We start from the raw sequence: 16,889 nt of genomic DNA, 5'->3' as shown, positions 1-16,889 counted from the left end.
CACTGCTCGTGGCCTCTGGAACCCACAACAAATCTTCGAACACAAACCTCAGCCTCTTCCTGGCGCCCTGCACCTTGCTCTGCCTGGCCCCCAGCTCCCTCTGAGGTCGCTGCTCTCCCCTGCAACCTTCCAAAGGAGAGTGTTCCCTCCCCTCCCCTGATGTGTGCTGGAGAGGCAGCTCTGGGGGAAGGGAGCCCTGCTTTGGAGCCTGCTGATCTCTACAGTGTGGACACTGTCACTGCAGCTGGCTTGCAGCCACAGAACATGAACATGGGCGTGATATGTTGATGACTTCAGCGGGCTGTTGGGTGAAGCCCTCATCCATGGGTCTGGAGGTGAGGTGGGGGGTGTCCTTCCTTCTGACTGCCATTCTAGATCATTCTCCCTCTCCCTAGGAGCCCCAGTTTGGACTATCATCCCTCTGCTTTCCCGGGAGCCATCGCCAGATCCTCCCTTGGCACCCATACTCTTCAGCACCATGCTGTCCTAGCTCTCGCAGGTTTTAATTTTTTTTTAATTTTTTTATTGAGTTGGAGTCTCACTCTGGACTGGAGAGCAATGGCATGCTCACAGCCACCACAGCCTCGACCTGTTGGGCTCAGGTGATCCTTTGGCCTCAGCCTTCCAAGTAGCTGGAACTACAGGTGCAGCTATCATACCTGGCTAATTTTTTGAGTTATTGTAAAGACAAGGTCTCACCAAGTTGCCCAGGCTGGTCTCGAACCTCTGGATTCAGGCAATCCCCTCGCCTCTGCCTCCCAAAGTGCTGGAATTACAGACTTGAGTCACCGCACCCGGGCTCTCGGTTTTAATAATCACAATAATGCTTTCCCAGCACCCTGGTTCTCAGGACTTGATCTCTTTCCCAGTGACCGCCACCTTGTCCTACCCCAGCCACTGCTGCCCGATGTCCTACCCAAGACCTTTTCGGTGTTGAAAACTGCAGTCACTCCTTAACTTCAACTTGTGGCGCCCCTTTCTCCTGCCAATCCCTCCCATCTCCCAAACCCCATGATCAGACCCCATAAGAACCTACAACCCATTGGTCCTATTTCCTTCTCACCGACTTCACCTGCTGCACATCCTTACCTCCTTCCTCAGTAGCTTAAATGCCCCAGTCCATCCTTACAGCCACCCACTAGGCTCTCTCTCATTTTAAATCCAGCCCTCTGTCTAAACTGCACCTGCACCCTAGAGCCCCTTCAAGTGTATGACCTTTAACTCATGCAATATTTACCTAGTCCACGTGCTCTCCAGCCTTATGGAAACTTCTTGAGCTGCCTCCTCTCCTTCCCAGCACCTCCCCACCCACCCTGCTCTCTGCATATGATGTTGCTTCTCAATTCAGCGGGAAAATAAGAGCTGTTGGAAGAGACATTCTGCAAGCTCACGCCATGTTCCCCACCATCAGCTGAGCCCACCTACTTGACCTTCCCTCCTGGCACCACTCCCATGGATGGCTGTTCACGACAAGCCTATCAGGTCAACGCCTCTGCTTGTCTACAGGGCACATCTCCTTCGATGCTTGAGGACATCAGCCACAGCAATTCTCTTCTCCTCCTCCTGGATCATAAACATTTTCCCTCTCACTGGGCACTCCCACGAGCTTTATTCACCCCTCTAGAAATTTCTCTCATACCGCTCTGCCCTCCCTTCTAGCTGTTTCTCCATTGCCCTGCTCTGCTTTATACCAAAATGTCTCAGAGAGTTTTCCAGGCTTATTGCCCTCCATTCCTTCACCGCCCCACTCTAATAAGGGTTTTGGCCCCACTTTCACTGAAACCACTTTCATTAAGACCTGCAATGACCTCCATATTGCTAAATCCAGGCTGTCTCAGCCCTCTCAGCAGCATTGATATGACTGATGAAGAGCCCACATGGACTTGACTATCATTCTGCCTCCCCGATCATTTCTTCTCAATTCCTTTGCTAGTTCCATTTCCTCTTATCTCTTACCATCTACTGAGCCTTCAATGGCTTCTCCCTCCTGGTTTCACTCGCTCCCTTGGGATCTCACCAAACCTCCGCAGCGTAAGGTGGGAGCAGTGGATTGAAATTCAGTAGCTGAGGTCTCCACTCAGTCTTGAAAGATTCAGGCCTTTTTATCTTAGTCTGTTCGGGTTGCTGTCACAAAGTACCAGAAACTGGATGGCTTATAAACAACAGAAATGCATTGCTCCACAGTGTTGGAGGCTGGAAATCAAAGATCAAGCCACTGGCAGATTCTGTGTCTGGTGAGGGCCCATTCTCTGCCCCACAGATGGTGCCATTTAGCTGCATCTTCACATGGCAGAAGGGGGCGCCTCTGAGTCGTGTCCCCCCATGGCAGGAGGGGCAGACAAGTGCAACTGGGCCTCTGTTATAAGGTCCCGAATCCCATTCACGAGTGCTCTACCCTCATAACCTCCTCGCCTCCTGGAGGCCCACCTCCTTTGGAATTAGATTTCAACATATGACTTTTGGAGGGGACACAAACACTCAGACTCTAGTGCTTTTAAGTTTCATTTTGTTTCCCAAGCACTTTGCTCTTTTTTCTAGCTGTGATTATTCTGGTCCCCTTGGTATTTAAAATGCTCAGGGTCTATCATCAATAAGTTGACATACAGAGTTATAAACCAGGGTGTGTTTGTGTCCATCCATCCACGTGTGTCTCTTTATCTTAACCTAACTGCAGTGACAAGCCAGAGGAAAATAACTTATTTCCTGATGGCCCAGTCCTGAGTCCAGGAAGGACAACTCTCCTTACCTCTTCAGAAGGTGATTAGAAGGGATAAGCCCAGCGCAGGTAGCAGAATCTGAGATCTTACGGGCCTGCCACCAGAGGTCATCATTCTGGTCCACAATCTGGAGGATATCACCCTTCTGGAAATGCAATCCTGCATCCATGCAAGGGATGGCGGGATCCTCCTGGGGCCAGTAATCCGTCATGGCTCGTACATACACCTGGTGGCAGGGGCAGGATGGCACCATCAGAAGAACCCTTGCCCATGGACTGGCACAGCTCACACCGTTTCTCCCACCCCACTTTCTACTCCTGTCTTTCCTCTCCACCCTCACCAAAAAAGAGAACTTGCCTCCTGGACTGAGTCTAAGTACCACAGAAAAAGGTATCTTTGGGAATAGCATCTCTTAGCTCTGAGAAGTTTTTGTTCAAACGTTCACCATTTGTGATGTTGCTTCTAGACTCCCTGGAACCCTATTCCTTTTACTGTCTTCATTTACTCATTTTGTCCCTCAGGCCATCAGTATTGAAAAATATGGCCAAGCGCAGTGGCTCATGCCTGTAATCCCAACACTTTAGGAGGCCAAGGTGGGAGGATTGCTTGAGCCCAAAAGTTCAAGACTAGCCTGGGCAACATATTGAGACCTCATTGCTATAAAAAAAAAAAAAATTAGCTGGGTGTGGGGGTGTGTGCCTGTAGTCTCAGCTACTTGGGGGAGGGTGAGGTGGGAAGATTGCCTAAGCCCCGCAGACAGAGGCTGCAGTGAGCCATGATTGTGCCACTGCACTCCAGCCTGGGTGACAGAGTAAGACCTCAACTAAAAAAAATAAAATAAAACCAATGTTGAACCCATACTCAACATATAATAGGATAGCAACATTCTATATCACAGTCACTGTTGTTGCTACTTGGGGATTTACTGGGTGTGAGACCAAGGGTCCAGTGCACTCTTACCATCTTCTGGTTGTTCACAGGAGGGTCAGAAACTGGAACGACCTTGAACATGATCGTGCCTCGAGACATGGCCTAGAAAATGACAAAAGGGGAAGGATGGCAAGTCACAAAACCAGAAGAGTTCCTGAGGTCTGGAGAACAGAGTTACAGCTGAATGTGTCCAGGTCTACTGGTAACATTCCCCAAAGAGATTTCCACAAGGGTTCAACTGTTTGACAGTCCCCACCTAGAGGCGGAAATGAGGACTCAGCTTAGCTGTGCTCTTACCCTGCTGTGGGGCTCCAGGTCACTGGTCTGATAAAACCCACACTGAAATGGTCTCTTCCAGGAACCTTTCACCCACTGACAAACCCTCAGTGGCTCAGCCTATAATCCCAGCACTTTGGGAGGCCGAGGCAAGTGAATTGCCTAAGCCCGTGGGTTCAAGACCAACCTGGGCAACTTGGCGAGACCTCATATCTACAATAAATAAAAAATTAGCTGGGCATGGTAGCATGCGCTTGTAGTTCCAGCTACTTGGAAGGTTGAGGCAAAAGGATCGCTGGAGTCCAGTAGGTCATCGCTGGGGTGGCCGTAAGCATGCTACTGCGCTCCAGCCTGGGCGACAGAGTGAGACTCCAATGCAAAAAAAGAAAGAAAGAAAGAAACACCCCACCCAGTAAGGTCTTTGTTGCACAGCCCTGGGGGAAGAGATGAGATCTCCATCTCACTTACCCTCCTCACCTCCTTCCTGGGAAAACTGACAAGCATTCAAGCTAAGGGTGGAGATGGAGAGCCCTCAAACTGATGGGGGAGACAGAGACCCTTCTAGCATGATGGGGGAGGTAGAAATCTGTCTGTGACATACACTGTGACAGATACATCTAGAGATGAACAGGACCCCGTTCTTTCTCTTAGGAATTTCATGATTCTACATGCACAACCCCACGACGGGCGGAGGAAGGGCCGAGGTAGAAACATGCATGTCTGTGAGGTACAGGACTCCAGACTCCCTCTATACTCCCTACAGGACTCCAGACTCCCTCGTATGCCACACAGAATCTTGCAGCAGTGGCTTGTGAGATTTTGCAGGGCTTGTCCTACAAAACCACCTCAGTCTCTAAGCCATCGCTGTGTAAACCCAGCACTCCCCCAGGAACCCAGTTTGAGAACCACAAGTCTATCTACTATATATATATATTTTTTTTTTTTTTTTTTTTTTTTTTTTTTTGAGTTGGAGTCTCACTCTGTCCCCCAAACTGGAGTGCAGTGGCCGCTCCCAGCCACCGCAGCCTCGACCTGCTGGGCTCCGGCGATCCTTCCGCCTCAGCCTTCCAAGTAGCCGGAATTACAGGCATGCGTTACCACGCCCGGCTGATTTTTTGATTTATTGTAGAGATGAGGTCTCGCTGCCCAGGCAGGTCTCGAACCCGCGGGCTCAGGCAGTCCACTCACCTCAGCCTCCCAAAGGCGCGGGATTACAGGCTGAGCCACCGAGCCCGGCTTCTACTATATATTAATCAGTCTCAAGCCTCACATTTGGGGTGTGCATGGGGGAAGCAGGGGGAACATGCTGCTAGGGCTGCTAACAACTCAACTGCGATTGAGGGAATGGTGTGAAGGGTAGAAGTGGGAAGCGAATAGAGACCAGTGTCTCATCTAATTGGGCGACAAACCCTCAGCTCCAACCACAAGGAGCAGTAGCAGGGTCACCAAGACCATCCCCCTCCCCATAGGCTGCCATCTCATGACTTCTTTCTGCCCCGAAGCTGTCCTCAAGGAAGATGCCGAACAGATCCCAGCTGCATAAAAGTGTGGGGAGAGGGGGTGGTTTGCTTAGGTTGAGATTGTTCTCCAAAGTTTCACTCTGGAGCTCAGAAGCTCATGACTGTAATCCCAGGACATTGGGGGGCCAAGGCAGGAGGATCGCTTGAGGCCAGGAGGTCAAGACCAGCCTGGGCAACAGAGGGAGACCCTGTCTCTACAAAGAAAAAAAATAAAAATTGTCCAGATACGATGACCTATGCCTGTAGTCCCAGCTACTTGGGAGGCTGAGGCAGGAGGATTCTTTAGCCCCAGAGTTTGAGGCTGCAGTGAGCTATGCTTGCGCCATCACACTCCATCTTGGGTGACAGAATGATCCTCTATCTCAAAGTGAAAACAAAAACAAAGACAAATGTTTCACTCTGCCTGTCACAGAGTTAGTTTCTTTTTTTTTTTTTTTTTAAGTTGGAGTCTCACTCCGTTGCCCAGACTGGAGTGCAGTGGCACACTCACAGCCACCCCAATGTTGACCTGCTGGGCTCCAGCGATCCTTCCACCTCAGCCTTCCAAGTAGCTGGAACTACAGGCACACACTACCACACCCGACTAATTTTTGATTTATTGTAGAGAGGTCTCGAATCCGCGGGCTCAGGCAACCAATCACCTTGACCTCCCAAAGTGCTGGGATTATAGGCTGAGCCACCAAGCCTGGCCACGGAGTCAGTTTTCAATGGAGCAACCCAGGGGATGAGGAGCCTGAGCCAGGGGCAGTCCCCCTGAGGCTGAAGGAGCAGCTTGGGAAGGGAGGCTTCCCAGCTGGAGGCCAAACTTCTGGGGGTGGAGGAGGGTAGTCAACGAGCGTGGCCATGTGGCAGGATGCAGCAAATGCTCAAATATATTTCTTGTATGATTGAGTGAATAAACACAGAAACACATGTAGCTGATTTGGGATCAGCAGTTGGCCTCACCTGGGCTGCCACTACCCCAGTGGCAAGAAGGAGGGGTTAATAGCAGTTAAAAGTATTTCCTTTTGAAAGGCAAGTTGCAACTTTAAAGACCCGCCAGGCACCGAGCAGGTTTTGTTTAAGAAAGACCAAATGGCCCAGAGACTGGCTATTTCATGGAAATGGAAGAGTCTTATCTAAAACCCCCTTTCTGAAGTTGACGGTTTACAAGCCTGCAGTTCCTGGAAACCATTTGTTCTTTGAAAAATCTGATTTTTGCTGAGTACAACCTTGTAAGATTCCAAAGAAAATATGTAATCACTCCACACGACTCCCCTCCCTTACCTAAACGAGGGTATAAGACCCCAGATCTCCTGTTCTGGGGCGCTCGGTTTGGACGCATTAGTTCCATTGAGCCCGCTGTGCTAGCCAGTGTAATAAAGTGCCACTTCCTATAATAGTCTCAATGTCACGATCTCTCTATTTTTCCTGCTACAGCCACAGATGAGGTCTGGGGGCCTGGAGGGAGGAAACCTCCAAGAGGACCTGAATCCCGTCCCAGACAACACACACATGGGCCTGGCAGGCCCAGGTCAGCCTGGGCATCTCACTATGTGATGAACAAAAAGGGAAGAAGAAGATGGTTACCAGAATGTGGATCACTTGCTCAGGGTCCAGCCCCTCAACAGAAACTCCGTTCACTTCCACCAGTTTATCTCCAGCATACAGCAACCCTAGGCAGACAGAGACAGAAAACACAGGACACAGAGAAAGATTAAAAACAAAAACAAAAACAGAGGTAGCGATCCCAACAGCTACCTAGCAAATGCGCTCACCCAAGCATCCTCTAAAATTTTAATTTAAGCCAGGCTTAGTGGCTCAGCCTGTAATCCCGCGCCTTTGGGAGGCTGAGGTGAGTGGATCGCCTGATTCCGCGGGTTCGAGACCCTCCTGGGCAGCAAGACCTCATCTCTACAATAAATCAAAAAATCAGCCGGGCGTGGTAGCGCATGCCTGTAATTCCGGCTACTTGGAAGGCTGAGGCGGAAGGATCGTCGGAGCCCAGCAGGTCGAGGCTGCGGTGGCCGGGAGCGGCCACTGCACTCCAGTCTGGGTGACAGAGTGAGACTCCAACTCAAAAAAACAAAAACAAAAAATTTTAATTTATTGTAAAAGAATAATAGTGAAACAACCTGGTTATTCCAACTTGCACGGCCACCAGGAATGTGTGTGCATTCCATTTTTACACCTTTTCACCCACACTTGGTGTTCACTGATGGGTTTTTAAAAATTCTTTGCTAATCTGATGTTGTCAAATGGAACCAGAGCACTGGTAAGAAGATAGCACCAAAAACAGAAAGGGTGGGGTTGTCCACAGATGAGATATGAAGAGGAGATGGGGGAGGTCTTCTTCAAAAGAGGAAAGGCAGAGAATCCTGGGGTTCAAGAGTAACCCTTGAGAAGTACGAGGTAAAACAGAGGCGTCATCGGAGAGATGAGACCAGAAGTGGGAGTATATCACAGGACAAAAGCCAAGGACGAGGTGTCGATAGCATCACATGTGGTAGAAAAGCAGAATCAAAACTGAGGGAGAAGGAGGGGCCTGTGAAGTGAGGGGACCCTCGGTGTTCACAAGGAGATGGTGGCAGGGTCTCAGGGGCTGTAGGGGCTGAGGCCGAGGGGCAGCAGGTGGAGAAGTACACATTTCAGAAGCAGAGTGGTGAAAGGGCAAACATCTGGCTGCCTGGGAGAAGATGCAAAGGCATCTCATGATGGGGAAGACATAAGCCCTTTTGGAAGCAAGAGGACCAAATGGAAAGAATAATCTGGGAATACAGAGCCAGGCAGGCCCGGGCTTGGAGCCTGACTCAAGCTGTGTAACCGTGAGCAAGTGAATTGCTTCCTAATCTCCTCCAGCCTCAGTTTTCTCCTTTGTAAAACGGCATTACAATCCTTGCCTTTGAGGTCGTGAATGTGGTGCCTAGGATGGGAGGGATGAGGCAAAGGAGGGGAGTAAGACTTCGCTGGAATAGTTGTTCCTTCTTTCTTCATTGCTTTAACCAAGCAGTGGGACTTAACAAGGCCTTGGCCTAAGCTGGGAAGTGGGCATTTCTCTGGGAAGAAGTCTAAACAGTCAAGGCTTCTGTTTATCTGGTAACACTTGTCCCCTGCCACTCCAGCTCACCACTCCTCTCAGCCAGTCCACCGTGGATGATCCGGGCCACCAGGATGTCCCCTGTCATCTCGTGGCGCTTGATGGTGGCTCCCTGGAGAGAGAATACAGAAGATCCCTCTGATACCTCACAAGACATTTCTTCCAGTGGATTCCCTCAAGTGTTGCAGCTCTGGTCTTTCAGACAAGGATATTAACACCAGCCAGAAATTGCCCTGTGGCCTGTCAGTTGTACCATGTCATCAAAAAGGAAGGACCAGGATGGAGGAAGTGGCTCACACCTGTAGTTCCGGCACTTTAGGAGGCTAAGGTGGAAGGATCGTTTGAGGCTAGGAGTTTGAGACCCTGTCTCTACAAAAACCAATTAAAAAATTTAGTCCTAGCTTCTCGGGAGGCTGAGGCAGAAGGATTGCCTGAGCCCAGGAATTTGAAATGTAGTTATCTATGATCATGTCACTGCACTTCAGCCTGGGTAACAGAGCAAAACTGTTTCTAAAAACAAAAAAGGAAAGACTGTCCAACTTTGGTTTCCTGAGGTCTCAATCCAAACACATAGACATAAAAGTATACTTCGATCCTTCCATAGATAAAGAAAGCTCCCACAATTACAGCCTAATTAGAGGGGTTATTCTTAGAAAACCAAATTAATGCCTTACTTATCTTCCCATTAATAGAAGGAGAAGAATTTAGGCAAATGCATTGGAATTGAGTGAAATGCATGCACGTCCGAAAGCCAAAGAATAAAATAAAATATGTACATCTTATTTCCCCCCAAAATATCTGTAAATCTTGTCTTACTTTTCAAAGAAGAAAAACCCTGGGCAGAAATCTTTCCTTAGTGAAAACATTATGACATGTAACATGTTTGAAGCCGCAGGCAAAAATCATACAGATTGCAGTCATTATCAGCACTATATGAGGGGAGACCAAAAAAACCCCAGAATTATTCTTTGGAGGGTGGGCCGTTTGCGGTACTCGGAATATGTTCCTCTGCATCAAACGGTCAACCAAGGTTTTTATCTGGAAGTGTTGAGGTTGTGTCATGATTTGTGGAAGAAATTTCCCAAGTTGTGGCAAACAGGTGACTGGTTCTTCCATCATGACGACACACCTGCCCACACCACACTGAGTGTTTAGCAGTTTTTGACCAAAAAAGGCATGACCCCCCTTGCCCCACTATTCACCCAAACTAGCCTCAAACAATTTTTTTTTGGTTTCCGTGGATGAAAAAAAGTTCTCAAAGGGAAACATTTTGCCAATGTGAAAGAGGTGAAACAAAAAACAGCAGAAGTACTAAAAGGCATCAAAATGGATGAGTTCACAAATGGTTTTGAGCAGTGGAAAAGCACCTCAGTAGGTGTTTTGCATCAAATGGAGAGTACTTTGATGGTGACTGAAGTTTAAACATGTAAGAATAAATACACAATTTTTAATAAATAAATGTCAAGGTTTTTTGGAGTCCCACCTTGTATGTTTGAACACAGATAAGATGACTGCCCTGGTAACTACTAGACAGAACTTAGCTCACCATGAACCCTGGTATAATTCGAAATGAAAAGGTAAAATGACTTCCTTACCAGGGGCTGCTGATTTTTCACCAAACAAACAATCCGCATTGCTTCCTCACTCTCAGGGATGTTGTCTGGCAGTGGGGGGAGAAGGGGCTCAAAGTCCTTCTGAGCTACCGTGTCATGGGCACTAAGCAATGCCTAGACAGGGAAGGAAAAGGTGAGAACATGTAATACGTAGTATACAGCCATCTAGAAGATGGCGACTCAGTACTATGGAAGACACACAGCAACAACAGACACTGAACATGTACACACCAAGCATGGTTCTACACATTTTATGTGAATAAATTCAATCTTCACAATAATTCTATGAGGCAGGTGCACTTATTGTCCCTGGTAAGATAAGGGGACAAGGAACAGATCTATATGCAATGAATAATATACTCGTTCATTTCTGCTAAGATATATTGTTCTTATTTTCTGGAAGCCCATGTAATCTATGGGGTTCCTATCAAGTTTGAACTACAAAACAACTTTGGAATATTTTTCCTAATTAAGACAAAATAAAAGACAGTCATAAAACATCTTGCAGCTTAATTCATCAGTAATACCCAAGTGCCTGTGTGGAATAGAATGAAAAGTAGCTCCCTAGTCTAGGACAGGATCAGAGTTTCTTCAAAAAGCCCACCATATTAAATTTTCATTTCATGGGGTGGAGAAATTGTCATTCTACAGCCCTGCCTGAGATTGGCAGACAGGATTTAGTTGCAACTCAGAGACAATTCTCCAAGTAGTGTGTGCTGTTGACGATATTTGATAATGGATGGTTGCCTTGTGAACTATAATTTTTGGCTCATAAATTCCAGTGCAGAGATTTTTTTGAAGTTCTAATCTGTTGATAGATTAATCTCCAAATCTGTAAGTACTAAGACGTAGGTTTCCGTTCTGTAATCAGATGTTCCTCATACACCCCTTCTCAGGAGTAACCATCATTATGCTATAAATTCCAAACACCTTTGTACATATCCAAAATGTAAAAAATTCCCAAGTTGAAAAGGAGGTATGTGTGCTTCTTGGACCATGGCTTTGTGGGATAAACAAGAGACCATGGAATGTTCTAGATGCTGCCTCATGCATGATTGACAACACTGAGCCTGTCACATCATGTTCCACATGTTTGAGACAGCCCATTGGCCACCCATGTACAGTAACAGGATGTCTATTCCGAGAGCACATTTCCCACCACAGTTATTTCTTCTTCCCAGATCCCTTAATGTGCTGGCTGGGCATATCTCTTCTGTTTCAGCAAGCACCTGCCTTGAAGTGCGGGGCCTGGAGGGTCCGTCTCAGCTCTTGGATCTCAGGGGAAGGTGGAGTCTCCAGTAACAGCTCCACTACCTGGTTCATGGAAAAACATACACCATGACATTAAAATAAACTTTATCCCCTGGCTATTCTCACCCAGGCTGGATAACAAATACATCTACTAACGTGCTGTCGACCTTCAGCAGGCAGTTATTGGAACTTTTTAAAAATCACCTTTACAGTCAGGAACCTACTGTCTTTTTATTCAGTACACTTTGCTACAGCAAGTAGAATTTGAGATTTGGGATCATGCTAAACCCTAACATGGAGACTCGGAGGAAGAACGGACTAATTTTATAACTGCATGTGTACCAAGGTGCTGTTCCTCTATGACTCTAAAATAGCTGTTTGCTAATGTCAGTGCTTTCCAGGCTTATTCATTTACATGAATGTCTCTAGGTACATTCCTGGGGAACTCAGGAACTTAACCCCATGAGACGCTCTCCAAATAGAAACTGGGAATAAAAATTTCTATTTCAGAATGTTATTGTATTAGCAAATTTAATGTTTGTTGCAATAAAAACTGCTAAACAGAATCAATTCTGAACCCTCTGCTGTGGTTTAGATGTTCTGCTTTCAGGAAATATAAGACCTTTCAAGACCTCAATCATCCCCACCCATGAACTTTTAGCAGTCTCCCGTCATAATACGCAGTCAAATGAAAACTACATACCTCATCAACAAGGGTACCTGCATAATCAATGTTTGTATGCCTAACCCTGAATTGTACCCCACATCTTGATAATAAAAAAATAATAATATAAAAAAATGAAAAAAGGGATTAGCAGTAGTGGGAATCTGCTGGGGGGGCACACCTCATCCACAAGGGTACCTGCATAATGAACATATGTATACCTAACCCTGAATTGTAGCCCACGTCTTTAAAATAAAAAAAGTCAAAAGCAACAACAAAAAAAAACTAGCGGTTTACAAATCTTTGTCTCCAGTCACCAGGATTACAGTAGAATAAAACATCATATGTATATCTTCCTGTGGAAAACTGGGGACAATTTGAGTTGTTGATTACTGGATAGAGTTTCTTTTCTTTCTTTTTTGTTTTCTATTTTTTTAAAATGTGTTTTGGGCAATAAATAATACAATAGATTACACTTATTCCTTCATTCATTCAACAAGTATTTATTGAACACCTACTAGGCACTGGGCACTGTTTTAGGTGATACAAAACAACAGTGAACAGGCAGACAAAAGTCCCCATGCTCATGGAGTTCACATTCTAGTGAGGAGACACGGATGATACATAAAACATATAAGTAAAATAGTTTTGTTTGTTGATGAGAAGAGTTAAGAAGAGAAATAAACCAAGGAAGGCAGCTGGGAGTGCCAGCAGGGGATGCCATTTAAAAGGTGGTCAGGGAACTCCTCACTGAGAAAGTGACATCTCAGTGGAATTGGAAGGAGATGAGGGGCAAACCATGTGGCCACATGGGCAACACATTGCAGACAAAGAAAACAGCGCATGCAAAGGCCTGTGGTGGAAGCAAGTCTGATGGACTCAAACAACCACGAAGGGCCAACGTGGTTGGAGCAGAGCAAATGGGGAGAGCAGGAGTGTGACATCAAAGAGGTCATGGCAGCTTGATGGCATGTGTGTGTGGTGGCCACATAAGGATATTGGTGACTACTCTGAGAGGTGAGGTCACTTGAAGGGTTGGAGCAGAGTAGTGGCATAATTTGACTTGCTTTGAATCTCTCTGGCTGCTGTGTTGGACAAGAGTGGAGGCAGGAGACCAGATAGAAGACTAGACTGCATGTTCTTTGTAAGTGATGATGATGACTTAGATCAGGTGGCACAGAGGTGGGAAGATTCCAGATCTCTTTTAAAGTAGAGGTGAGGCCGGGTTCAGTGGCTCAGCCTGGAATCCCAGCACTTTGGGAGGCGAGGCAAGTGGACTGCCTGAGCCCGTGGGTTTGAGACCAGCCCAGGCAACTTGGAGAGACCTCGTCTCTACAGTAAATAAAAAATTACCTGAGCCGGGCTCGGTGGCTCAGCCTGTAATCCCGCGCCTTTGGGAGGCTGAGGTGAGTGGATTGCCTGAGCCTGTGGGTTCGAGACCCGCCTGGGCAGGCGAGACCTCATCTCTACAATAAATCAAAAAATTAGCCGGGCGTGATAGTGCATGCCTGTAATTCCAGCTACTTGGAAGGCTGAGGTGGAAGGATCGTCGGAGCCCAGCAGGCGAGGCTGCGGTGGCCGGGAGCAGCCACTGCACTCCAGTCTGGGTGACAGACTGAGACTCCAACTCAAAAAAAAAAAAAAAATTACCTGAGCATGGTAGCGCACACCCGTAGTTCCGGCTACTTGGAAGACTGAGGCGGAAGGATCTCTGAAGCCCAGTAGGTCGACACTGGGGTGGCTGTGAATGTGTCACTGCACTCCAGCCTGGGCAACAGAGTGAGACTCTGATGCCAAATAAATAAATAAAGTAGAGCTGAGAGGATTTGCCATTAGATTAGCTCGGAGTTATGAGAGAAAGGGAGCGTCAAAGATGATGAGAATGGAGGTGTCAAGACAGCTCGAAAAGGCTGCAGGAGAGGGGGATAGGAGTGGGCAGGGTGGAGAAGGAACAGGGGCTCATGCTGGGACATGTTAAGCTTGAGAGGCACATTAAACCTCCAAGTAAGATGGAGAGAAGGCAGTTGGATGTTTGAGGCTGGGATCTGGGGAGACCTCCAGGCTAGAGATATAGACTTGTGAATCATTACTGGAACATGACCCTGTTTATGTAGGCACTTTGAGTTCAAGGTTGAGGGAAAAAATAGAGAAATGAATGCGTGCCGAAAATGTATGTGAGGGAGGGAGGGAGGGAGGGAGGGTTAATTTGGGGAGAGAGCCAGTCAACTTTCTTCCTTGTATTAGAGTTCGTTATTAGATACAAGGGGGTATCCGAAAAAACCCAGAATTATCTTTTGGGGGGTGGGCCCCTTGTAGTACAGGCTTCTCCCCTGGATAAGTGCTTTAGGAGCCCATTGGCATCAACATACCAGCTAACATTGCTGTGAGAGGCTGCTTTGGGCTTCAGTGAATTTTTTTTTTTGGAGATTCTTTTAACAAATTTGCCCAGTTCATGATGGGTGATTTACGAGCGCTCCTGTCCACATCATACTGAGTGTTCAACAGTTTTTTATCACTAATTGGCATGACCCCCATGCTCCACCTTCCATATTAACCCTATCTCACTCCAAGCGACTTTTTTTGTTTCCTCAGATGAAACAAGTTATCGAAGGGAAATGTTTTGCTGATATGGAAGAGGCGAAACCAAAAAATGACAGAAGCACCAAAAGGCATTAAAATTGATGAGTTCAAAAACTGTTTTGAGCGATGGAAAAAGCACCTTGATAGGTGTTTCACATCAAACAGAGGGTGCTTTGACAATAACTGAAGTCTAAACATGTAAGATAAGTACACAATTTTTACAAGTAAATTCTGGGTTTTTTGGGTCCCCCTTGCAGGTAATCGTCAATGAGACTTTTCCGTGAGAGCCTTTCATTCACTTAAGCTAGCACTGCGCATAAGACAGGTGATGTCAGAGTTCTGCTGTCCTGCGGAGTCAAGTCTCCTCACCTCCTGGGACAGCGCCTGTGCGTGGGGTGTGGCGGGAACTGGCTTCTTTTCTTTAAATTCCTGGAGGCAGTCGTAGATCTGCAGAAGGGTGAGGGTGGGAGCATGCATATTGATAACATGACTACTCACTTTCGGCATTTCAGACTCTCAGGGGGAAGGAGCAGCTGAATAACACAGTGTGTGTTGGTCTAGTGAGGGTTGTCTCTAGCTGCCAAGGAGGAATTAACTTGAGCTTGGTGGCTCCAACCCTTCAAGGGCTTAATTCCTGGCTACCACTGAGAAGCTGGTCCTCCCCCAAGTAATCTCACTGATAAAAATAAATTCAAACTTTTCCTCTTGCTAACCTGGGTAAGGGCAGGGTATCTGGGGCTGAGGTCACTAGATTTGTAGATGATCCACAAAGGGACATCTCAAGGAAGGGGCTCTTTGGGACCAGAGACCGGTGAGGACCTCTGTGCTGGGCAACTGCTCAAGGCACCGGCTGTGTGATTCAGGGTCCACTGTGGGTTCTGAAGGAGACGCTGGGCTCACGACAGATGTTCATCTGTGCTCTGCTCTTTGGGGCTGTCTCCCATTCCTCCCTTAATTCTATAGGACAAGCTCAGTTTCTTTCTTTTTTTTTCTTTTCTTTTTCTTTTTTTTTTTTTTTTTGAGTCAGGGCTTCACTCTGTTGCCCAGGTTGGAGTTCAGCAGCATGATCACAGCTCACTGTAGCCTCCTGGGCTCAAGCAATCCTTCCGCCTGAGCCTCCTGAGTAGCTGGGACTATAGGTATGTGCTACCACACTCAGCTAATTTATTTTTATTTTTTGTAGTCACAAGATCTCACTATGTTGCCCAGGCTGATCTTAAACTCTTGTCCTCAAGTGATTCTCCTGCCTCGGTCTCCCAAAGTGCTAGGGTGACAGACATGAGCCACCATGCCCGGCTTATGCTCATTTTTAAAATTCCAACTGGGTTTCTGCTGACCACAGGAATATGCTTCTACACCAGGATCTCAAGTTGGGCTGGGTTCACCCAGGTCTTCCTGGCTCCCCAGTGCAGCCCTTAATCCGGAACTGAGATGGAGATGGAGAAACAGGCCCAAGGGGCAGGCTCCACCTGGCCTTTTCTGTCCTGCTGAGATGACCCACTTCCCTGCTGTACCTCAGGGCCAGTGCTCACGTCCACCTAGAAGAGTTGGAGGCTGACTGAATGATGCCAATAGCCTACCAGTGGTGATTCAGGGCAGTGCCCACAGCGGTAGGCACTGTCTTAGGTGATCCCAGGGGAAAATGCCTGGTAGAAACAAGCACTAAAACAAGCGCTATAAGGAGTCCTTCATGTTCAGGCTGAAGGTGTGTTACTGTTATTGAACATGCATTGTAAAGCTGACTGCATTTCACACGTAAGTGAAAGAAACCTCCACATCCCAGAAAAAACTTCAAATGGATCTTTCTTACCAAGATGTGCATGGGATGACAAAATTACAGTAGTACACCTATAATCTACTAATAGGTGCTAGTGAACCATGCATGACATTTTAGCCAAATTAGAAAATGAGAAACTTTAGAGTAAAAAATTTTAAAGTACCTAAGCAGAATGACAGATAGCTTACTTTTTAAAATTTTAACAAATTTTAAAATTTTTTAAAGCATTTTTATTTGTCCAAAGTTGGCCTCAAGGACAAAGGGTTGGAGACAGCTGGCCAGGCCCTGCTGGTGGCCATTGTGGTGGCCTCATGATTCCAGAAGGCTCTGGAAGAAAAATAGTTGCAGGGAGGAAAGAGAGGCACTACCATCTTCTTCTCCACCAGAGTTAATTCCTTCCTAAGCTAAGAAATTTGCATAACTCTTGTCTGAGAATTGTCCTCTAAGAACTTTTTTTTTTTTTTTTTTTTTTTGGTTGGGGTTTC

The 16,889-nt window shown here is 46.9% G+C and overlaps 1 protein-coding gene across 5 annotated transcripts in view; it reads right to left on the bottom strand.

Annotated features, from left to right (window-relative positions):
- MPP4 (membrane palmitoylated protein 4) overlaps positions 1-16,889 on the bottom strand; it is a 52,683-nt gene that overhangs the window by 33,467 nt on the left and 2,327 nt on the right. For 4 of the 5 annotated variants that reach the window (XM_008069244.2, XM_021718163.1, XM_021718164.1 and 1 more), the window contains exons 3-9: positions 14,997-15,074; positions 11,366-11,446; positions 10,115-10,246; positions 8,550-8,631; positions 7,013-7,098; positions 3,678-3,749; positions 2,747-2,943 (exon numbers count right to left, since the gene is read on the bottom strand). In XM_008069244.2, the coding sequence (XP_008067435.1) occupies positions 2,747-2,943; positions 3,678-3,749; positions 7,013-7,098; positions 8,550-8,631; positions 10,115-10,246; positions 11,366-11,446; positions 14,997-15,074 (728 nt within the window). The remainder of the gene's footprint in view (positions 1-2,746; positions 2,944-3,677; positions 3,750-7,012; positions 7,099-8,549; positions 8,632-10,114; positions 10,247-11,365; positions 11,447-14,996; positions 15,075-16,889) is intronic. The other variant, XM_021718166.1, reaches the window with a different exon arrangement.

This window comes from Carlito syrichta, unplaced genomic scaffold (assembly GCF_000164805.1).
Source record: "Carlito syrichta isolate Samal-C Ts95f unplaced genomic scaffold, Tarsius_syrichta-2.0.1 Scaffold311878, whole genome shotgun sequence".
NCBI classification, from domain to species: Eukaryota; Metazoa; Chordata; class Mammalia; order Primates; family Tarsiidae; genus Carlito; species Carlito syrichta.
Note: the sequence above shows the minus strand (reverse complement) of the source record. Positions and strands in the feature narration are given on the sequence as shown.